Here is a 24507-nt window from a genome sequence, read left to right as displayed (position 1 = left end):
GAAATTCCACAGATACCCCTGGACCACCTTCTGCTCCAAGAGTCGTAGATACCACCAAACACAGCATCAGTTTAGCGTGGACCAAGCCCATGTATGATGGTGGCACTGACATCATAGGATACGTTCTTGAAATGCAAGAGAAGGATACTGATCAGTGGTACCGAGTGCATACCAAGGCCACAATAAGAAATAATGAATTCACTGTGACAGACCTTAAAATGGGCCAGAAATACTCCTTCAGAGTTGCAGCTGTGAATGTGAAGGGTATGAGTGAATACAGCGAGTCAACTGCCGAAATTGAGCCCGTGGAAAGACTAGGTATTTATAAGATAAGCTTTTTGGTGAATTATTTTCTCATCATACCTGTTCATGCATTAATTAAGTTTTGACGTTAACTTTCCAGAAATACCAGATCTTGAGCTTGCAGATGATTTAAAGAAGACTGTGACCATCAGAGCTGGGGCTTCATTGCGGCTGATGGTGTCTGTATCTGGAAGACCACCTCCCGTCATCACATGGAGCAAGAAGGGCATTGACCTTGCAAGCCGGGCGATCATTGACACCACTGAGAGTTACTCTTTACTTATTGTGGACAAAGTTAACCGGTACGACGCTGGCAAATACACCATTGAAGCCGAAAATCAATCCGGCAAGAAATCAGCAACAGTCCTTGTTAAAGTATACGGTAAGCATTTGTCTTTGACTATGCTGTGTATATATATAGTGTATATATACCTTGCGTATCTTTTTAATGTGACTGATCACCTCTTTAGAAAGTAACTATGTTGAATATATTTTCCTGCAAGAGAACTCAGTCAACCCATCAGGCAAGTAAGAAGCATGGATTTTTCGTTCTATTTTTTAGATACTCCTGGTCCCTGTCCTTCAGTGAAAGTTAAGGAAGTATCAAGAGATTCTGTGACCATTACTTGGGAAATTCCCACAATTGATGGTGGAGCTCCTGTCAGCAATTACATTATTGAGAAGCGTGAAGCTGCCATGAGAGCATTCAAAACAGTAACTACCAAATGCAGCAAGACACTCTACAGAATCTCCGGACTCATAGAAGGAACCATGTACTATTTCAGAGTGTTGCCAGAAAATATTTATGGCATTGGAGAACCCTGTGAAACATCTGATGCGGTTCTGGTCTCAGAAGTGCCTTTGGCACCTACGAAGCTAGACGTGGTCGATGTCACCAAATCAACTGTTAGCCTTGCCTGGGAAAAACCACTCTACGACGGTGGCAGCCGACTCACTGGATATGTTCTTGAGGCCTGCAAAGCTGGCACTGAGAGATGGATGAAGGTTGTCACCTTGAAACCCACCATCCTAGAGCACACTGTTATTTCCTTAAATGAAGGTGAACAGTACTTATTTAGAGTAAGGGCACAAAATGAGAAAGGTGTGTCGGAACCTAGAGAGATCGTCACAGCTGTGACCATACAAGACCTCAAAGGTACGTCCCAAATCACCAAAAAATAACAGTAACGGTAATGTAAAATGAAGGAAATACAAAGAATTCATAACACTTTGTCATTAGAAACAATACTTAGGAGTAAATATCTCCTCTTTCTCATAGTGCTGCCAACAATCGATCTTTCTACAATGCCTCAAAAGACCATCCATGTCCCAGCCGGCAGACCAGTGGAGCTGGTGATACCGATCGCTGGTCGCCCACCACCTACTGCTTCCTGGTTCTTTGCTGGGTCTAAACTAAGAGAATCAGAGCGTGTCACAGTTGAAACTCGCACTAAGGTAGCCAAGTTAACCATCCGTGAAACCACTATCAGAGATACTGGAGAATATATACTTGAATTAAAGAATGCAACTGGAACTACTTCAGAGACCATTAAAGTTATCATTCTTGGTAAGGATGTGGGACAAAGGCAAAAGCAAGTTGTTGATGTTCAGTCACCTAATTTTGATTTGAAGTGAAAGTTAATTTCCTGGCTTCCTTTTTCTTTCATAGACAAGCCTGGTCCACCAACTGGGCCTATCAAGATTGATGAAATTGATGCTACTTCAGTTACCATTTCTTGGGAACCACCTGAACTGGATGGCGGTGCTCCACTGAGCGGTTATGTGGTAGAGCAACGTGATGCCCATCGTCCAGGATGGCTGCCAGTGTCTGAATCAGTGACTAGATCAACCTTTAAGTTTACCAGACTCATTGAAGGAAATGAGTATGTGTTCCGTGTGGCTGCGACCAACCGCTTCGGAATTGGCTCCTACTTGCAGTCTGAGGTCATAGAATGTCGCAGCAGGATCAGTAAGTCCCTGGACCCTTCCACCATTCTCCCCAATTCTGATTCTAAATGTTTACAGAAAGGAATTTGTTTTTAATATGCCCTAATGTCAGAAAAAATAGGTCACAAAATTGACCCCAGGGTCTTTCTCAAGTTCCTAAACCTCCTTTTGTTGTTTGTTTTCAACGGGGTTAAAAATTATTTTAATGAAAGAAAGAGAGGAGGAGAGAGTTAGGGAAGGATGGATGGGAGGGAGGGAAGGGGAGAGGGAGGAGTGTCACAGTGAGAAAAAATAGAGTACATGCTTAATAAATGTTTATAAAATTGAAGAAAATGAGGAACACCAAGTACAAAAAGGAAAACACTAGAAAAATAGTCACAAGAGTCTTAGATACCATTTTTAAATGGTATATACGAGACAAACTTACACAAATGTATGAGTCTTTAATTTATCGCTATTGCCATGTTGTGTTTACTTCTGTCCTGCTGCAGGTATTCCTGGGCCTCCAGAAACATTACAGATATTTGATGTCTCCCGTGATGGCATGACACTTACCTGGTACCCACCAGAAGATGACGGTGGCGCCCAAGTAACTGGATACATTGTGGAGCGCAAAGAAGTGAGAGCAGACCGGTGGGTCCGGGTAAATAAAGTACCAGTGACGATGACGCGGTACCGTTCCACTGGCCTTATTGAAGGCTTAGAATATGAACACCGTGTCACAGCCATTAACGCGAGAGGAAGTGGAAAACCAAGCCGTCCTTCCAAACCCACCGTTGCCATGGATCCAATTGGTAAATGTGTTTTGTATAAGTTTACTGAGGTATACTTATTGTTGTAACATTCACCCTCCTGAAATATGTAATTCTGTAAGTTTGGGGAAATGTACTGTTGTATAAGCACCACCACAATCAAAAAATAAAAGTTCACCTGTATCCCTTTGCCATCAATGCCCTCTCTGCTCCAGCCCTAGCAGCTTTTGACAAATAACTTCTTATATTCTTCTCTTGAGTCTCTTTCTCCCTCTTTAAAGTGGGACTCACAACATATGCCCTACATCACAGTTAAAATTGTAAAGCAAGTTAATATTTCTGGAAGCACTTTAAAATCTGATAAATATGAAGATAGTAGTAGTGATCATAAATAAAGCACATATAAGATAAAGGAAAAAGCAAGAGCTTTAAGTGATTTTCACTGATAAAATGAATTAAATTGTTACAAAATGAGAAATACTCTAATGTTTACATTCCATGTTTCCGCAACTCTCTGAATTTGTTAGGTGGCACATTTTTCAGCCCTGAAACAACTTTAACAAGTATGTTGTTGTCTTATTCTCCTCCTTAGCTCCTCCAGGAAAGCCACAAAACCCAAGAGTTACTGATACAACAAGGACATCAGTCTCCCTGGCTTGGAGTGTCCCAGAAGATGAAGGCGGATCTAAAGTCACAGGCTACTTGATTGAAATGCAGAAAGTAGATCAACATGAATGGACCAAATGTAATACCACCCCAACCAAGATTCGGGAGTATACTCTAACACACCTACCTCAGGGCGCCGAATACAGATTCCGTGTCCTAGCTTGTAATGCTGGCGGACCTGGGGAGCCCGCTGAGGTGCCAGGAACAGTCAAAGTCACTGAAATGCTTGGTAAGACATGTGATCATCTACTTTCTTCTGCCTTTTGCCTTAAGACTTATTTTCTACACGTGCCCCCCAAAATGCTCATTGTAATCCTATCTTTTTCCCCAGAATATCCTGATTATGAACTTGATGAAAGATACCAGGAAGGTATCTGTGTAAGACAAGGTGGGGTCATCAGACTTACCATACCAATCAAAGGAAAACCATTCCCAATATGTAAATGGACCAAGGAAGGCCAAGATATTAGCAAGCGTGCCATGATTGCCACCTCTGAAACACACACTGAGCTTGTAATCAAAGAAGCAGACAGGGATGATTCTGGCACTTACGACCTGGTTCTGGAAAACAAATGTGGCAAGAAGGCTGTTTACATCAAGGTCAGGGTGATAGGAAGTCCCAACACTCCAGAAGGGCCACTTGAATATGACGACATACAAGCTCGCTCTGTGAGGGTCAGCTGGAGAGCCCCTGCCGATGATGGTGGTGCCGACATCCTAGGCTACATCCTCGAGAGGCGAGAAGTGCCTAAAGCCGCCTGGTATACTATCGATTCCAGAGTCCGGGGTACATCTCTGGTGGTAAAAGGCCTCAAAGAAAACGTGGAATACCATTTCCGTGTTTCGGCGGAAAACCAGTTTGGAATAAGCAAACCCTTGAAATCGGAGGAACCAGTCATACCAAAAACACCATTGAGTAAGTTTTCCAAACACAACACTGTAAAAAATCCTCTTTTGTTTCTAAATGAAAGCCACCAGCTTAAAAGATTTGGGACTGTGCTCTAACACATGTGTTTTCCACTTATACACCCAGACCCTCCAGAGCCTCCAAGCAATCCTCCAGAAGTACTCGATGTGACCAAGAGTTCTGTCAGCCTATCCTGGTCCCGACCCAAAGATGATGGTGGTTCTCGAGTCACAGGATATTACATTGAACGCAAGGAGACATCAACTGACAAATGGGTCAGACACAACAAGACTCAGATCACCACCACAATGTACACTGTCACCGGGCTCGTTCCTGATGCTGAGTATCAGTTCCGCATCATCGCACAGAATGACGTTGGCCTGAGCGAGACCAGCCCTCCCTCTGAACCAGTTGTTTGCAAAGATCCATTTGGTAAGGAGAGGGTTTTTGAAGGGGTTAGAATCAGAGAGGGAAGCCATCTTTGGCCTTCTTTTATTTCAGCAGAAAGCTGATTTCCTTTTCACCTGTTTTAAAATATTTCAGATAAGCCAAGCCAGCCTGGAGAACTTGAGATTCTTTCAATATCCAAAGACAGCGTCACCCTACAATGGGAGAAACCTGAATGTGATGGTGGCAAAGAAATCCTTGGATATTGGGTTGAATATAGACAATCTGGAGACAGTGCCTGGAAGAAGAGCAGTAAGGACCGCATCAAAGACAGGCAATTCACAGTCGGGGGTTTGCTAGAAGCCACTGAATATGAATTCAGGGTTTTCGCTGAGAATGAGACGGGGCTGAGCAGACCTCGAAGAACTGCTATGTCTGTAAAGACGAAACTAACATGTAAGTAGCCATTAGTTCTCTGCTTATGGTTTGCATAACTAAACAACATGTTAAGGCTAATTCTTCTTCTACACTAAGTAGATCTCCACAAACCTTTATTGGAGAGCAAGTGTTTGGAAAGAAATCACTTACTTTGACATATGCACACACAGGGAATAGTTGATAGGTTCTGTAGGAAGTCATTTCATTCCAAGCACATAACCTCAGCAGCGGACTGTAAGGTGCAGTGAACAAGCATATCCCCCAAGCAATTTCTCCCTTGAATACAGTCGGGTTTTTTTTTTTTTTTCAATATGCCTAATATGACTTGAAGGGTCAACAAACATACTTAAGTGAACAACAAATGTACTTCCGTGAACCTAAGTAAGGGCAAAGATACTACATATCTACAGAGAACTCAGATTTCCCCGAGCCCTTTTACCTCATTAATGCCCCCCAATCACAAAAAGTCACTCTACATAATAACGTGACGATGTGCTCGTGGAATCCTTGTTTTCCAGATGACCCCCCAATCACTGTGAAGACTTTTTAAGAATTAGACTCATGTGTAAATCATGGTGTCTAATAAAGTATTAGTCAATAGGATGAATTCATTCCTGATGTACAATGACAGAGGATTACAGATCCAGTAGTAACAATGCATTAATGTTATCTTCCATATCCTACAGCTGGAGAAGCCCCAGGAGTACGCAAAGAAATGAAAGACGTTACCACCAAACTGGGCGAAGCAGCTCAGCTGTCATGCCAGATTGTTGGGAGGCCCCTACCTGACATTAAATGGTACCGATTTGGTAAGGAGCTCATACAAAGCCGGAAGTACAAAATGTCTTCAGATGGACGCACACATACTCTGACAGTAATGACAGAGGAACAAGAAGATGAAGGTGTTTATACTTGCATAGCCACCAATGAGGTTGGAGAAGTAGAAACCAGCAGCAAGCTTCTCCTGCAAGCCACACCACAATTCCATCCCGGTTACCCACTGAAAGAGAAATATTATGGTGCTGTGGGCTCCACCCTTCGACTTCATGTTATGTACATTGGTCGTCCCATACCTGCCATCACTTGGTTCCACGGCCAGAAACTTTTGCAAAACTCAGAAAACATTACTATTGAAAACACTGAGCACTACACTCATCTCGTCATGAAGAACGTCCAACGCAAGACTCATGCTGGGAAATACAAGGTTCAGCTCAGCAACATTCTTGGAACAGTGGATACCATCCTTGATGTGGAAATACAAGGTATTTCATTTTCAATTTCAGTGTTTTTCATTTTTAAAGAAAACAAACAAACAAAACAGATCTTTGGAGATACACTATAAAAACCACTATAATTGTATTTTCCTCCAACAGATAAACCAGACAAACCTACAGGACCAATTGTGATTGAAGCGCTATTGAAGAACTCTGTGGTGATCAGCTGGCAACCACCTGCAGATGACGGAGGCTCCTGGATCACCAATTACGTGGTGGAGAAGTGTGAGGCCAAGGAAGGGGCTGAATGGCAATTGGTGTCTTCAGCCATCTCAGTGACAACCTGTAGAATTGTGAACCTCACAGAAAACGCTGGGTATTACTTCCGGGTTTCAGCTCAGAACACTTTTGGCATCAGTGATCCTCTAGAAGTCTCCTCAGTTGTGATCATTAAGAGTCCATTTGGTGAGTACAAACTCTTGTACAACCTCTGCAATCTTCGCAGGACAAAGTTCCATCTTTACATGAGACTTTTTTTTTTTAACAACTGTCAAACATTTTAAACTCTTGACTAGTATATTTAACAAACATCTGTGCAAATAATTTTAGACCTCAATGTTTCATAAAGATCAGTCTTTCAATATACCTAAAAACTAATCTTCATTGTCTATCACATTCCAAATTTGAACATACCTCATTACTGTTTACTCCTATATTTTATTTTATTTTGTTAATTGAAGTATTGTCAATTTACAATGTGTTAATTTCTGGTGTACAGCATAGTGATTCATGTATACATATATATTCCTTTTCATATTCTTTTTCATTATAGGCTATTACAAGATATTTAATATAGTTCTCTGTGCTATACAGTAGGACCTTGTTGTTTATTGTATACATAGTAGTTAGTATCTGCAAATCCGAAACTCCCAGTTTATCCCTCCACACTCCCTTTCTCCACTGGTAACCCAAAGTTTATTTTCTTACAGAAAACTTTTTTTAACAGAAATAAGTTTGAAAGGAAATAGCAAAGATTCAGATAAGGGACAAGTGCCTTTATCTCAATTAAACTGAATTTCTGTGTATCTAATATCTTAGCCCCTTTGTCTTTAAAAGGAACTTTGTGTTTTGATAAGTCTCTTAGCATAAAGTAACCAACTTCACTTTTCTGTAATAACTATCCTTAATAAAACATTAGGTTCATAACAGTTTATTTTTTTTTAAAAAGTTTTTAACAAAGCTGTTTGTTTCATCCCATGAGTCAAATGCTTTTTGTTTGTTTTAAATAGAAAAGCCAGGTGCTCCTGGCAAACCAACTATTACTGCTGTCACCAAAGATTCTTGTGTTGTGGCCTGGAAGCCACCTGCCAGTGATGGAGGTGCAAAGATTAGAAATTACTACCTTGAGAAGCGTGAGAAGAAGCAGAATAAATGGATTGCTGTGACAACAGATGAAATTCGAGAAACCGTATTTTCAGTGCAAAACCTTATTGAAGGTCTTGAATATGAGTTCCGTGTGAAATGTGAAAACCTTGGTGGGGAAAGTGAATGGAGTGAAGTATCAGAACCTGTCACTCCCAAATCTGATGTCCCCATTCAGGCCCCACACTTTAAAGAGGAACTGAGAAATCTAAATGTCAGATATCAGAGCAACGCTACATTGGTCTGCAAAGTGACTGGGCATCCGAAACCTATTGTGAAATGGTACAGACAAGGCAAAGAAATCATCGCAGATGGATTAAAGTACAGAATTCAAGAGTTTAAGGGTGGCTACCACCAGCTCATCATTGCAAGTGTCACAGATGATGATGCCACAGTTTACCAAGTCAGAGCCACCAACCAAGGAGGATCTGTGTCTGGCACTGCCTCCTTGGAAGTGGAAGGTAAAAACAAATCAGTAAACATCTGTTTGGCGCTAGATTACATATTAATAATCGAGTGGGAGGTGTTATTCTTAGTGCTGGGTATTACTAAATTATGTTCTTCCTTCTTTTATTCTGATACAGTTCCAGCCAAGATACACTTGCCTAAAACTCTGGAAGGCATGGGAGCAGTTCATGCTCTCCGAGGTGAGGTGATCAGCATCAAGATCCCTTTCAGTGGCAAACCAGATCCAGTGATCACCTGGCAGAAAGGACAAGATCTCATTGACAACAATGGCCACTACCAAGTTATTGTCACAAGATCTTTCACGTCACTTGTCTTCCCCAATGGAGTGGAGCGAAAAGATGCTGGTTTCTATGTGGTCTGTGCTAAAAACAGATTCGGAATCGATCAGAAGACAGTTGAACTGGACGTGGCTGATGTTCCCGACCCACCCCGAGGAGTCAAAGTTAGTGACGTCTCACGAGATTCTGTCAACTTAACATGGACTGAGCCGGCTTCAGATGGCGGCAGCAAAGTCACCAACTACATTGTTGAAAAATGTGCAACTACTGCAGAAAGATGGATCCGTGTAGGACAGGCCCGAGAAACACGTTATACTGTCATCAACTTATTTGGAAAAACAAGTTACCAGTTCCGTGTAATAGCTGAAAATAAGTTTGGCCTGAGCAAGCCTTCCGAGCCTTCAGAACCAACCATAACCAAAGAAGATAAGACCAGAGCAATGAACTATGATGAAGAGGTAGACGAAACCCGGGAAGTTTCTATGACTAAAGCGTCTCATTCTAAAACCAAGGAACTCTACGAGAAATACATGATTGCCGAAGATCTTGGGCGTGGTCAGTTTGGAATTGTCCACCGTTGTATTGAGACCTCCTCAAAGAAAACATACATGGCCAAATTTGTTAAAGTCAAAGGGACTGATCAGGTTTTGGTAAAGAAAGAAATTTCCATTCTAAACATTGCTAGGCACCGCAACATCTTATACCTCCATGAATCATTTGAAAGCATGGAAGAATTAGTTATGATCTTTGAGTTCATATCAGGACTTGACATATTTGAACGCATTAACACGAGTGCTTTTGAACTTAATGAAAGAGAAATTGTAAGTTATGTTCGCCAGGTCTGCGAAGCACTTGAGTTCTTACACAGTCATAATATTGGAAACTTTGACATCAGACCAGAAAATATCATTTACCAGACAAGAAGGAGCTCCATCATTAAAATCATAGAATTTGGTCAAGCCCGTCAGCTGAAGCCAGGGGACAACTTTAGGCTTCTGTTCACTGCCCCTGAATACTATGCACCTGAAGTCCACCAGCATGATGTTGTCAGCACAGCCACAGACATGTGGTCACTTGGAACACTGGTGTATGTGCTGTTGAGTGGTATCAATCCATTCCTGGCTGAGACTAACCAACAGATGATTGAGAACATCATGAATGCAGAATATACTTTTGATGAAGAGGCATTCAAAGAGATCAGCCTTGAAGCCATGGACTTTGTTGACCGGCTGTTAGTGAAAGAGAGAAAATCTCGCATGACAGCCTCTGAGGCCCTCCAGCACCCATGGCTGAAGCAGAAGATAGAAAGAGTCAGTACTAAAGTTATCCGGACATTGAAACACCGACGTTACTACCACACCCTGATCAAGAAAGACCTCAACATGGTTGTGTCAGCAGCCCGGATCTCCTGTGGTGGTGCAGTTCGATCTCAGAAGGGAGTGAGCGTTGCTAAAGTTAAAGTGGCATCCATTGAAATCGGCCCAGTTTCTGGGCAGATAATGCATGCAGTCAGTGAAGAAGGAGGATATGTCAAATACGTATGCAAAATTGAAAATTATGATCAGTCTACCCAGGTGACTTGGTACTTTGGTGTCAGACAGCTGGAGAACAGTGAGAAATATGAAATCACCTATGCGGATGGAGTGGCCACCATGTATGTCAAAGACATTACCAAATTCGATGACGGTACCTACAGATGCAAAGTAGTCAATGACTACGGAGAAGACAGTTCTTATGCAGAGCTGTTTGTTAAAGGTGTGAGAGAGGTTTACGATTATTACTGCCGTAGAACCATGAGGAAAATTAAGCGCAGAACAGATACCATGAGACTCCTGGAAAGGCCACCAGAATTCACCCTGCCTCTCTATAACAAGACAGCTTACGTGGGTGAAAATGTCCGGTTTGGAGTAACTATAACTGTCCATCCAGAGCCTCGTGTAACATGGTATAAATCAGGTCAGAAAATAAAACCGGGTGAGGATGATAGGAAGTACACATTTGAGTCGGACAAGGGTCTTTACCAATTAACAATCAACAGCGTAACTATAGAAGATGACGCCGAGTATACTGTCGTAGCAAGGAACAAATACGGCGAAGACAGCTGCAAAGCAAAGCTGACTGTAACCCCACACCCACCTCCAACAGACACAACCTTAAGACCCATGTTCAAACGGCTACTGGCAAACTCAGAATGCCAAGAAGGCCAAAGCGTCTGCTTTGAGATCAGAGTGTCTGGCATCCCCCCGCCGACATTAAAGTGGGAGAAGGATGGTCATCCTCTGTCCCTCGGGCCCAACATTGAAATTATCCATGAAGGCTTGGATTATTATGCTTTGCACATCAGGGACACTTTGCCTGAAGACACGGGTTATTACAGGGTCACAGCCACAAACACAGCTGGATCCACCAGCTGCCAGGCCCACCTCCAAGTGGAACGCTTGAGGTATGTCAAGCAGGAGTTCAAGACTGAGGAGGAGCGAGAAAGACACGTCCAGAGGCAAATTGACAAGACGCTAAGGATGGCTGAAATTCTTTCTGGAACAGAAACTGTGCCACTGACCCAGGTGGCCCAGGAGGCGCTGAGAGAAGCTGCTATCCTTTACAAACCAGCTGTGAGCACCAAGACTGTAAAAGGCGAATACCGCCTCGAGACAGAAGAAAAGAAGGAGGAGAGAAAACTCCGTATGCCTTACGAAGTACCAGAGCTACGCAAGTACAAACAGACCACCGTAGAAGAAGACCAACACATCAAGCAGTTCGTGCCCATGTCTGACATGAAATGGTACAAAAAGATCCGTGATCAATTTGAAATGCCCGGGAAGATTGACAGAATCGTACAGAAAAGACCGAAGCGCATCCGCCTTTCAAGATGGGAACAGTTCTACGTGATGCCTCTTCCTCGCATCACAGATCAATACAGACCTAGATGGCGGATCCCCAAACTGTCCCAAGATGATCTTGAAATGGTGAGACCAGCCCGCCGGCGTACACCTTCTCCTGATTACTACTTTTACTACAGACCAAGAAGACGTTCTCTTGGGGACATTTCAGACGAAGAGTTACTCCTCCCCATTGACGACTACCTGGCGATGAAGAGAACAGAGGAGGAGAGGCTGCGTCTGGAAGAAGAGCTGGAACTGGGTTTTTCAGCTTCCCCCCCAAGCCGGAGCCCTCCACGTTTTGAGCTTTCGAGTCTGCGTTACTCTTCACCACAAGCTCATGTCAAAATGGAGGAAACAAAAAAAGACTTCAGATACTCAACCTATCACATCCCAACCAGGGAGGAGACCAGCACAAGTTACGCGGAGCTGCGGGAGCGGCATGCCCAGGCCTCGTACCGGCAGCCCAGACAACGGCAGAGAATCATGGCTGAGAGAGAGGACGAAGAGCTGCTGCGTCCAGTCACTGCCACCCAGCGGCTCTCAGAGTACAAAAGCGAGCTGGACCACATGGCGAGGGAAGAAAAATCAAGAAAGAAATCGCGACGGCAGAGAGAAGTGACTGAAATTACAGAAATTGAGGAAGAATACGAGATCTCAAAACACGCTCATAGAGAGACATCCTCCTCGGTGTCCAAGCTCCTGAGGCGACGGCGCTCCCTGTCTCCAACATACATCGAGCTAATGAGGCCGGTGTCCGAGCTGATCCGGACCCGTCCACAGCCAGCTGAGGAGTATGAGGACGACACAGAAAGGAGGTCACCCACCCCAGAGAGGACTCGCCCACGCTCCCCCAGCCCCGTGTCGAGTGAGCGATCACTGTCAAGATTTGAGAGGTCTGCAAGATTTGATATCTTTTCCAGGTATGAGTCCATGAAAGCTGCTTTAAAAACTCAGAAGACATCAGAAAGGAAATACGAGGTTTTGAGTCAGCAGCCTTTTACGCTGGACCATGCCCCTCGAATCACACTGAGGATGCGCTCCCACAGGGTACCCTGTGGCCAAAACACACGTTTTATCTTAAACGTTCAGTCTAAGCCAACTGCCGATGTTAAATGGTACCACAATGGTGTAGAACTCCAAGAAAGCAGCAAGATCCATTATACCAACATGAGTGGGGTCCTGACCCTGGAAATTCTAGACTGTAATATTGATGACAGCGGAACATACCGTGCCGTGTGCACCAACTACAAAGGTGAGGCTTCTGACTACGCGACCTTGGATGTCACGGGAGGGGATTACACCACCTACGCATCCCGGCGCAGAGATGAAGATGTCCCCCAATCTGTCTTCCCTGAGCTGACAAGAACAGAGGAATATGCAGTCTCATCATTTAAGAAAACATCTGAGATGGAAGCTTCCTCTTCGGTCAGGGAAATGAAGTCACAGATGACAGAGACCAGGGAAAGTCTCTCGTCTTATGAACACTATGCATCCGCAGAAATGAAAAGTGCTGCAGTGGAAGAAAAGTCTCTGGAAGAAAAATCCACACACAGAAAGATTAAGACGACTTTAGCAGCGAGAATTCTCACGAAGCCAAGGTCCATAACCGTCTACGAAGGCGAGTCTGCAAGGTTTTCTTGCGATACAGATGGTGAGCCAGTACCAACTGTGACGTGGCTGCGTGGGGGACAAGTCATAAGCACTTCGGCCCGCCACCAAGTGACCAGCACAAAGTACAAATCAACCTTTGAGATCTCTGCAGTCCAGGCTTCCGACGAGGGCAGTTACAGCGTGGTGGTGGAAAACAGTGAAGGCAAGCAAGAGGCACATTTTACTCTGACCATTCAGAAGGCCAGGGTCACTGAAAAGGCTATGACATCACCACCCAGAGTGAAATCCCCGGAGCCTCGGGTAAAATCCCCAGAAAGAGTTAAGTCTCCAAAACGAGTGAAATCCCCAGAACCGGTCACTTCTCACCCAAAAGCCGTATTGCCCACAGAGACAAAACCCACACCAACAGAGAAAGTGCAGCAGCGACCAGTCGCTGCCCTACCCAAGATAACTCAGTCCCTGAGAGCAGAAGCTTCTAAAGATACAGCAAAGCTGACCTGTGCAGTCGAAAGTAGCGTATTATGTGTAAAAGAGGTTGCCTGGTATAAAGATGGCAAGAAACTGAAGGAAAATGGGCATTTCCAGTTTCATCATTCAGCAGACGGTACCTGTGAGCTCAAAATCCTTAACCTCACCGAATCTGACTGTGGAGAATACGTTTGTGAGATTTCAGGTGAAGGTGGAACTTCCAAAACCAACTTCCAGTTTAGGGGACAAGCCTTCAAGAGTGTACATGAGCAGGTGTCAAGCGCGTCAGAAGCCAAGAAAGCGGCTCAGAAAACTGCTGAGTCAGCAGAAACCAAGAAAGCAGTTCCCAAAACTGCTGAGCCAATCGAAACCAAGAAAACTGAACCAAAAGCTCCTGAACCAATTTCCTCAAAACCAGTCATTGTTACTGGGCTGCAAGATACAACTGTTTCTTCAGACAGCACTGCTAAATTTGCAGTTAAAGCTACTGGAGAACCCCAGCCGACTGTCATCTGGACAAAGGATGGAAAGGTAACCAGTCCTTATATGCCCTTTAATTTTATCTTCTACAAAAACTAACCTCTTCCCTCTTGCCTAAGTCCCAAAGAAAGTTTTAAATTAAGTCACTTTTTAAAACTCTTATCACTTGCATTCAACAGGCTATAACACAAGGAGGTAAATATAAACTCTCTGAAGACAAAGGAGCATTCTTCCTAGAAATTCACAAGACTGATACTTCTGACAGTGGACTTTATACTTGTACAATAACAAATTCAGCTGGATCTGTGTCCTCCAGCTGCAAATTAACAATAAAAGGTAGGTTGGCTTTTATTCTTATCACTTTCAGAAAACAGTATTTAGAAACATTACTAAACACTCTTCCTTACACACATACACAAAGTATTAAAACTGTTTACCAAGTTACAGAACACCATTTGTACACAAATGTACAAATACACATGTTTGACTATAGCATATACTTTTATACTTACTAAGTGCCTAATTGCATGTGCTGTTATATAAGATTCCATCCAGATTATATAAGATTCCTGCTCCCAGAAATGTTTAATAAAGTCAGGTGAATTTACAAAATGGTACTTCCCTAAAACTGCTCTCTTGCTAATTTTCCAAAGCAGTGCAAAGTTAATGAAAGAGTATCAGTTTTCCCAATTAAAATTAGTTTGCTTTCATCTCAATCTTCTAAAAGAATTTTTATTTAATCAAAATCTCCTAAATCCACACGTCTCCTAAATCCTTCAACTGTTTTAAAAACTTTTTTCCCTTAAGTCATAAGAGTCATCTTCAATGTAGCTGAGTTTAAGGAATCTTTACACGGATCTCAAGTCATGCATAATAACCTTCCAAGGCTAGGACTGAAAAAAAAAAATAGGTATTACTACACTGCATGAAGAAGTCAGTATTTTTTCCTTTGTATATTATTCACTTGCATAATCCACAACAGTAAAGGGTAGGGCCTCTTTCCAATTCAGTTTGCCTTACAGAGGTTTCTTTTTCAGTTGTAAAAGACACTGAGATACAGAAAGTATCTACACAAAAGAGCTCAGAAATTACATCCCAGAAGAAGGCAGCTGTCCAAGAGGAAGTTTCCCAAAAAGCTCTAATTTCTGAAGAAATCAAGATGTCAGAGGTCAAATCTCAAGAAAAGCTAGCCCTCAAGCAGGAATCTTCAAAGGCTACGATTTCCGAAAAAGTCAAGAAATCAGAAGCGACCTCCCTGGAAAAATCCATCGTCCACGAGGAAATCACAAAAACATCACAGGCTTCTGAAGAAATCAGAACACATGAAATTAAAGCATTTTCTACTCAGATGAGTGTAACTGATGGTCAGAAGGTGACTTTAAAAGCCAACATCGCTGGCGCCACCGACGTAAAATGGGTATTGAATGGGGTAGAGCTCACTAACTCCGAGGAGTACAGATATGGTGTCTCGGGTAGTGACCAGACCCTGACCATCAAGCAGGCTGGTCATAAAGATGAAGGTGTCCTCACCTGCATAGGCAAAACCAGCCAAGGAATCATCAAGTGTCAGTACGACTTGACCCTGAGCAAAGAACTCTCAGATGCTCCAGCCTTCATCTCACAGCCCAGGTCTCAAAATGTTAATGAAGGACAAAATGTTCTCTTTTCTTGTGAAATCAGTGGCGAGCCATCCCCAGAAATTGAATGGTTTAAAAACAACCTGCCAGTAAGTTTAATTATGAATATATTACTGAAGAAAATTTTAAATACTCCATCTGCTCCCGAAGAGCTCAAAGAAATTTTCTTCTCTTCTTTTTAGATTTCTATTTCTTCAAATATCAGCGTAAGTCGCTCCAGAAACGTATATTCTCTTGAAATCCGAAACGCATCAGTAAGCGACAGTGGGAAGTATACAATTAAGGCCAAAAATTTCCGTGGCCAATGTTCAGCTACTGCTTCCTTAACAGTGCTTCGTAAGTATATCTTTACCATTTTCCTTACTCACTTAAGACCTTTATGTGGTTCTTGTTTTTTTGCTTTTGCCTTCTGAGCACAGCAGACTCTTAGGAGCCTCGTTAAATTCCACATGTAAGAGGCATAGGAATTTCTGTGTGAATTCATTCCTACGGTCAACGTTTCTTTACAGCTAAACAGAAAATGGATGAGTTAACTTTCAAAGCAAAGCTACCAAGTGCCCTATTACATCTATTTTCAGAATGCACAACATAGAAATTATTTTCTGTATAACTAATCATTTTTCTCCCAGTGATTCTAGCACCTGCATGTCATGTAATGATAGAAATACAAGGATTCGTTTCTGGGAGACACTGAGCTAGCTCTTGACAACTGTATGTATGTATTTGCTTCTGCTTCCATGGCAAATTGTTTGGTTTACATTTCTGAGCGTGTGTGTTTAAGTTTTCTGTTGCCATACATCAACGTCAGATGTCACCCATTAACCAGATGTCACTGATGTTCACCGTGTATCTGCTATGCTCCACAGCTCTAGTTGAAGAACCTCCCAGAGAGGTAGTATTGAGGACAAGTGGCGAAACGAGCTTGCAAGGAAGCTTCTCGTCTCAGTCAGTCCAAATGTCTGCCTCCAAGCAGGAGGCCTCCTTCAGCAGTTTCAGCAGCAGCAGCGCTAGCAGCATGACTGAGATGAAATTTGCAAGCATGTCTGCCCAAAGCATGTCCTCCATGCAAGAGTCATTTGTAGGAATGAGTTCCAGCAGTTTTATGGGAAAATCTAGTATGACACAACTGGAAAGTTCAACTAGTAGGATGCTTAAAGCAGGCGTAAGAGGTGAGCGAAAAAAATTACTGGTAGAGGCAGATAAGCCTAGTAGCATGGTGTAGTCTTTAGTACATACAATTCAGTAGAAAGCAAAACATGATTTCTTCAGTGATTCTAAAACTTTTGTTGTTGTTATTGTTCCATAAAGGAATTCCACCTAAAATTGAAGCCCTTCCCCCTGACATCAGCATTGATGAGGGCAAAGTTTTAACAGTAGCCTGCGCTTTTACGGGTGAGCCTACCCCGGAAATAACATGGTCCCGCGGTGGAAGAAAAATTCAAAATCAAGAACAACAAGGGAGATTCCATATTGAAAACACAGATGACCTGACGACTCTGATCATCATGGACGTACAGAAACAAGACGGTGGACTCTATACCCTGAGCTTAGGGAATGAATTCGGATCTGACTCTGCCACTGTGAATATAAACATTCGATCCATTTAAGAGGGCCTGTGCTCTCATATTCAGACTCCTTAACCTTTCACAAACGATTCACATGGACTAATCTTTCTGATCTGTAAATACTTTAAAAAAAAAAAAAAGTAGTTTTGTATCAACCTAAATGAGTCAAAGTTCAAAAATATGCCTTTCAACATTTTCATAATTGTTGACCTAAGAAAATTATACATTTTCTAGTGACCTGTACATACTGTATATAGCCGATTTAACGGTTATGAAGTTTTGTACCATTTATTTTATGACATTTTACAATGTAACTATTGAAACTAACTGTTGGTAGGAGAAAGTTTCTCATGGAACGAATACCCTGCTCAACACTTAAATCAATCTCTGTGCCTCAACATAATGTTGATGTCTAAGTATGCCTCAGTGGGTTGAGAAATTCCCCATTGAAGATGTCCTATCCACCTAAACGATGCTGTGCACGTCACCTGACACGTGCACCAATACTTACGGAATCAGAAATGTAAGGCATTGGTGATGTTTGCATTTACCCTCCTGTAAGCAACACTTTAACGTCTTACATTTTCTCTGATGATGTCACACTCAAAATTATCATGACTTAAATATTACCAGAGCAAAGTGCAACGGCCAACACTTTGTTCGCTCATTTCACACTGTCTCCGACCATAGAGAGTGCCTGGGTAGCTTGGAAAAGTAACATCACCTGGCCATCCCCTCATTTAACCAAGCTATTCAAGTATTCCTATGCTGGAGCAGTGCCAACTCTTGGAGGTCCCGGGGTGCAGCCAACGCCTTTGTGTGGTAGCTCTAAATTTAAATTATACCAGAGAAACCGGGGCAACTAAGCAATGAGCCACAGCAAAAAATAAAGAACAACAAAATAAAGCTGTCGTGAAATTAAAAAACAACAATATTACTAACTGCCCAAAATATCAATTTGATGTAGTTCTTTTATGCAGGTTTAAATTCAATTGTTAGTTATAATTGTTGGACCTCCTTGAGATAGTAACAACAAAATAAAGCAAGCTATCTGCACCTCAAAATGTGTGATTGGATGTTTTCTGTGAATTCTGGGGTTGGGGAGGTATGTCCCTTTGCAAATCACAGAAATGATCACAGATGAGATAAAGCAACTCAGGTTAATAAGTTCTTTAGAGCTAATATTTAAATGATTCTGTTGAATGTATTCAACAACTTTTTAAAGCGCAGATATTCTCATGGATAAATTTATCCCCCCAAATTAACAAAAATCCCCCAAAATAACAGATTAAATCTTCTAAATTTATTATCCAGAAAAATATTTTCATGGGAGCTGATTCAACCAAATCCAAAGATACTAAACCTCTACAATTCACAATTATTTTGGGCTAGACAGCAACTCAAAGATGAGCAAGATGATACAGACCCTGCCTGACAAAGAGTGTAGAAGGGAAAATGACAATTTCAGGGAAAATGATCAGTTGTGCTACTGAATCTGTTATTGACTGTTACAGCTCCAAACAGAACAAAAGTCCGCAAAACTAGACAACTCGCTTTAAATGGTACCATGCTTTTTAAGAAACAACTGAGCTTTTTAAAAAACCTTTAAAAAAAGATAATGAAATAGTACCAGAAAAATCTGCATTTATCCACCTCAGATAATCGTAATTGTAAACTTGTAAAATTGATTCTTTGCCTACGTTACCTCTTAAATATAAGCCTAAGTTACAAATTAAGTACAATTAGCTCCTAAATGTAAGTCCAAGTGGCCAAAGCAAATAGTCAATTCTTAGTCCCCAGAGATCTTGGGTCTTCATTAATGTATTCAGCAAGTATTCCGTCTTAAGTCAGATTCCCTAAAAGCAGAGCCTAAGACAGGGGCTCTCATATAAAGTAATTTTTTGAGGGGCTGCTCCCAGGAAAAAGGGAGTGAGAGAAGCAGAGCAGAGGGGAAAAGCTAAGCAAGAAAGTAGTCTCAGCAGGAGCTTCAGCCCCATCCCGCAGGGAGCATAAATTGTACCAGAATTGATTCCACCTGGGAGCAAAGGCGCTGACCTTTTGTCTCCCTTATCTGCCAGTCTGTGGCTACAGGCTGTGAGCTTGTGGGGGTGGGGACGGGGAGAGGGAAATAACCCCCCAGGTGAGGGGGCACCCCTTGGCCGGAGCAACTTATGCAAACTAGGGGAGCCAAACAGCCAAAAAGAGTCAAGAAACCGGGTCCAGAAAACAACCTGGAACTGGGCGGCACCAACAGCACCCACTTCACCATCAAACAACTTGAAATGCCTGTTCTTACCTTAAAACGAGAGAGGCAGGAGGGCGAGTGAGTCCTGGGTGGGTCCTGGGGGCGATTCCCAGCTCTGACAGACTAACCCTCTAACGCGTCCCATGCGTGGCCAGGTCCCGTCCGTGCCGCTGAGAATTCTAAGGCTGACAGGGTTTCGCACTTGCCGGTGTTGCAGCTCCCAAACCCTGAGAGGCAGTTTGGGCCGGGGGCAGAGGGAGGGGCTGCGATCTTTCCAGCCAAGGAACTCCGTGCTAAAGGCAGGACCTGACTTCCGCAGGGCCCGCCTTCTTCTGACGTATTAGCAACAGCGCACGGCCTAGGAAAGCAGCAGGGTGTGGCCAAGTGCTCGCACCTGAGACGACTGTGTGCGGAGGATCCTGGGAGGGCCTTCAGAGGCACTCCAGCTGGAACAAGAACCCCTTCCCGTGTTTACCAGCCAGCCTCCTTCCCCCAGCCCCTCCAAGAACCGTGCTCGCCCGAGGAGGGTGGGTGGGGTTTCCTGCTCAATCCCGCCTCACCTACTGCAACCCCAGGAGTGGCTTCCCAGCATCTTGGCATTTCCGATTCAGACCAGCTTTTCTCTCCCCCAGTTGGCAGGGGACGACAGAGAGGAGAAAGCCGGTGCCTTTTTCCTCGTTCAATCCATCCAATCCCCAAAACCTGTGAGGAATAGTCACTCACCCTGCCCCTCTTTTTTGCTGAGTCCTTCCTATTTTATAAACCCCACACATGGCCACATTGAAAAGGAGTATAATGTAGGAATTACACATCCGCGCTCAAAACCCAGACTTCCAATTCAAATCTAGGATCTGCTATTGCTACTGTTGTTACCTGGCACACGTTACTGGCCGCCTCCATCCTTTGATATTCTCATCCGTAAAACAGGAATACCAATAGCATCAACCTCACAGGTTTTGTGAGGATTAAACAAATTGCTACGTGTGGAACCCCTAGAGCAGTGCTGGTACAACAGCTGGTAAACATCAGCAATCATTATATTAGGGACTACCATGGAAAAAAACATTGACTTTAGGGACCAGAGAAGCAGCATTGTACAGGGGACCTAGGACGGGCCTCACTCATGATCACTACATGTATTTGGTTTGCTAGGGTTGCTGGAACAAAGTACCACAGACCGGGCAGGGTGGCAGCTTACACACAGAAAGGCTAGAAGTCCAAAATGAAATGAAAGCATCAGTAGGGTTGGTTCCTCCCGAGGGCTGTTAGGGAAGGATCTGTTCCAGGCCTCTCTGCTTGACTTGTAGATGATCAACTCCATGTTCAGTGTTCTCCCTGCAAGCCTCTGGGTCCAAATTTCACCTGTTTAGAAGGACATCAGCATATCAGATTAGGATTCACCCTAGTTTTACCTCATTTTAACTTTATTATCTGTGTATTATCTGTAAAGACTGCCTCCAAATAAGGCCACATCCTGAGGTACTGGGGGTTAGGACTCCAACAAATCTTTGTGGGGTAAGGACAGAATTCAACCCATAACACTAGACATGATGAACAGGAGACAACAGATCATTTTAAGAAGTGTTTTGATGGGATTTCTCAAAAGATGAATTTATCATCTCTAACCAGTAGGAGCTGATTATATAGATGAACCCTGTAGAGGCAGGGAGATAGGGAAATCAGAATACAGTTAGTAAAATAGTAAGTTAAATGACAGTCTTCATGGTGACTGATTCAAGAATGTTCTATGGTTGTGCTCCAGGAAGAGAAAGTAATTTATATTTGTTTATTTTGCCACAAGTATAATTTTGAGAAATTCAGGCTGAGAAAAACCCAGCTTCCTTGTAATAGGCCTTTTGAAAACAGATTTGCCCATCAATTTTTAGTCTGTTATAAAAACAGTTTTATGCCTTTTGGTATATCTGGGTCAATATTTCCCAAACTCTTCCTTGAGATGTTGGTAGATGTTGTGGGAAAATTGTCCCACAGCCAAAGAAACTTAGGATTTAGGTAACTATACTTCTTTATGCAGGACTTCTCAGAGCCTTCAATGAGCTAGTATATGTTGTGATCCCCCAAGAGGCGATACAGTGCCCCCTGAACTTATTTGGTGATGGAACTGCTTTCATTGGTACCACTACATGTGATGCAGGATGATACCGGCTACTGTAGGTGAAAACACGTAAGGTGTGAAGAGGACTAGATCCTGGGGAGGAACTGGATACCACCTAAGAAATGAAATTAAGTGTTAGGATTAAAAAAAAAAAAAAAAAAGTCCAAGGTGTCTAAGAGCACACTGCTCACACTGCTGGGGCATCTGATCCAGAGAGAGAATTGGGAAACAGTCATGTTAGAGGAAGTTACACATAAAAGCTGTGACCTGAAGGGTGGGGTGAGCTAAGGAGATAAGGCAGAGCTTCTTCCAAGCAGAGGAGTCTTGCACATGCAGATGTCTGGGATGAGGAGAGTAGGATACATTCAAAAAAGTAGAAAAAAGTGTTACTAAGAGTGTAAAGGAACTCTGAAGGGCTGGAGGTGAGAGGCAGGGCTTCATTTTAAGAAAAGGTGGGAAGCAGGTAAGAGAAGTGGGCAGATATGCCACTGCTTTCCCATCTGTCAGGAAATCACAGCGAAAGATAGCATGTCCTAAAAGTTAGGATTCCAAACCTGAAATCATGCTTAACCTAGAATCTTTAGGGGTACATGAACTCCCTGCATTCTGCATCCCCCCCCCCTTTTTTAAAGGGACATGATTCCTAGTTTCATTTCATTTTTAAAGATGACAGTGATTCAAGAAGTTTAAGAAATACTGCCCTACATGTTTCAGAGGGGGAACAGGCAGGTAGATGCCCAAGCCATCTAGGCAGCATCTACACACAGCTCCCCTAAAAAGAGGCAGCGATAAACCCCACTTTGGGAACTTCTTCCACACAGCTCTGATGCTCAGGATTCCTTTCCTTAAGCAGCCAGGAGGGGCCGCTGTTAACAAGCCTCGTGTTGTGGACAATCGTCCCTCAGTATCTGTGGGGGACTGGGTCCAGGACCCCAGTGGTATCAAAATCTGTGGATGCTCAAGTTCCCTATATAAAATAGCGCAGTATTTGCATAGAACCAAAGCACATCCTCCTGTATACTTTATCTCTAGATTACTTATAATGCCTAAAACAATGTAAATGCTATGTAAATAGTTTCTGGTGCAACAAATTCAAGTTTTGCTTTTTGAAACCTTCTGGAATTTTTTTTTCCAAGTATTTTCTATCCACTGTTGGTTGAATCAAGGGATGTGGAACCCATGGATACAGAGGGCTGACTGTGCTCATCTAAAAGCCCTCAAAACAAATGCTCCTTCCTAAGGTTACAGTAGGGACAAATGCTCTGAGTTATAGGGGAAATCTCGTGGATGTTGAGGGCACACTGTCTGACACCAGTCTCAGCCTCAGAGAGAAACATGGGGGCGTAATTCTTCCCTGCAGTTGTAACACATGAATGAAGTCAGCGCTTTGTTGATACCTGCCAAGAACAACTCAAAGAAGCTGGAGAGAAGGGACACCAACAGGCCCATCAGGCCAAGAACAGAAGGGAGACTGAGATGCCCTGTCCTGATAAACAGAAGGACCATTATCAGGAGAAGATTGAGGCCTCCTGGAGAGAGCTACCAGAAGGAAAGGAGGAAGTGGAGAACACTGAGATCCAGGGTCTTCGGATAACATGCCAAATTCAGTTAGTAGCAGAGCTGGATCTAGAAGCCAGGGGTCCGTTTTTATCACTGTGGTCCTACCACTCCTTCACAACTGCAAAAATCAAACCTGCTGGAGGTAAGAGGGCAAGAGTGTTTAGAGAGGAGAAGGCTCTGTCCTACTTCCAGGTCATTTCAATTCCAGGGTAGACAACAAAATCCTTTCAGGTCACTCCCTATAAAAAGGCCCTGCAGAGTAAATTCCTCTTCTCAGAAAGCTAAGGCCAGAAATGCTGAACCTTCTATTGGCATCTGCACTAGAGCCAGGAAATAGGGTGCTTATCTGACCCAGATGTCATGGGATCAGGGGTGGGAGAGGCAAAAGCTTTGTGGAAACAATGTTATGGGCCCTAAAGACAACAGAAAAGAACTTTTCCAACCTACAGGAAGGAGGTATCCTGACAAAACAATCAGCCGGATTCCGAGTGGGTGCTCAGACAGAGGAGAACCTAGAATGTTTAAGGCAGGGGACTGTGCCCATGATAGAAGTTTCTGAAAATTGGGAGCTGGGTAGATATTATTTCAGAGAACTTGGATGACTTGGTTTTATTCATTTCAGTTTGAGACTCAGATGAGTACATTTTTTACTTAAATTTCTTTCTTTTTCAAAGAAGAATTCTCAAAATAATGGTATGAATGAGGAAGTATCCTTACAAGGACTATACTCTTTGTTTTTCCTTAATACACAGGCAGCTGCTAGAAGGGACTGAAAGAACACGGCCTTCAGCCTGTGACCATTCTTTGAGCTCCTTTCTCTTTCCCCATCTTAGGAGAGAGGTATTTGATGGTGATGGTGATAGTGCTTGCTGGTTGTTCCCTTCACATGTGCTCTAGATCAGAAAACCATCTCTAGCTGTTAACCTGCTGACGTGAGCACACGGTACGAGTTTCACTTTCCAACCCGGTATGAAAATGTCACAACTTGCTTAGGACAGAAAACCAGAGAGAAAAGCAAAAGGCCACATATATCAAGACCAACATTTACCCTAATACCACCTCCAACAGTGCTTCTCAAACTTTAAAGTGCACAGAGATCACCTGGAGGTCTTGTCCAAATCCAGAATCTGGTTCAGCACATCTAGGGTGAGGACTTGAGATTCT

At 43.1% G+C, this 24507-nt stretch overlaps 1 protein-coding gene and 1 long non-coding RNA gene across 6 annotated transcripts in view; one reads left to right on the top strand and one right to left on the bottom strand.

Annotated features, from left to right (window-relative positions):
* The window catches only part of TTN (titin), a 269061-nt gene extending 250572 nt beyond the window's left edge, over positions 1–18489 (top strand). For all 3 annotated transcript variants that reach the window (XM_074363962.1, XM_074363965.1, XM_074363963.1), the window contains 19 exons: positions 13–318; positions 404–685; positions 866–1459; positions 1583–1870; positions 1973–2272; positions 2742–3044; positions 3595–3897; positions 4000–4584; positions 4702–5007; positions 5119–5418; positions 6087–6662; positions 6774–7079; positions 7904–8497; positions 8621–14274; positions 14403–14559; positions 15261–15949; positions 16043–16196; positions 16727–17029; positions 17169–18489. In XM_074363962.1, the coding sequence (XP_074220063.1) occupies positions 13–318; positions 404–685; positions 866–1459; positions 1583–1870; positions 1973–2272; positions 2742–3044; positions 3595–3897; positions 4000–4584; positions 4702–5007; positions 5119–5418; positions 6087–6662; positions 6774–7079; positions 7904–8497; positions 8621–14274; positions 14403–14559; positions 15261–15949; positions 16043–16196; positions 16727–17029; positions 17169–17467 (12299 nt within the window). In that variant the 3' untranslated portion in view covers positions 17468–18489. The remainder of the gene's footprint in view (positions 1–12; positions 319–403; positions 686–865; positions 1460–1582; positions 1871–1972; positions 2273–2741; positions 3045–3594; positions 3898–3999; positions 4585–4701; positions 5008–5118; positions 5419–6086; positions 6663–6773; positions 7080–7903; positions 8498–8620; positions 14275–14402; positions 14560–15260; positions 15950–16042; positions 16197–16726; positions 17030–17168) is intronic.
* LOC141577720 (uncharacterized) overlaps positions 1–21108 on the bottom strand; it is a 120798-nt gene extending 99690 nt beyond the window's left edge. For all 3 annotated transcript variants that reach the window (XR_012507062.1, XR_012507061.1, XR_012507060.1), the window contains exon 1: positions 19722–21108. This is a non-coding gene — a long non-coding RNA (uncharacterized LOC141577720). The remainder of the gene's footprint in view (positions 1–19721) is intronic.
* Between the last annotated feature and the right edge of the window lie 3399 nt (positions 21109–24507).

The sequence above is a fragment of the Camelus bactrianus genome, chromosome 5 (genome assembly GCF_048773025.1).
Source record: "Camelus bactrianus isolate YW-2024 breed Bactrian camel chromosome 5, ASM4877302v1, whole genome shotgun sequence".
In the NCBI taxonomy this organism is placed as follows: domain Eukaryota; kingdom Metazoa; phylum Chordata; class Mammalia; order Artiodactyla; family Camelidae; genus Camelus; species Camelus bactrianus.
Note: the sequence above shows the minus strand (reverse complement) of the source record. Positions and strands in the feature narration are given on the sequence as shown.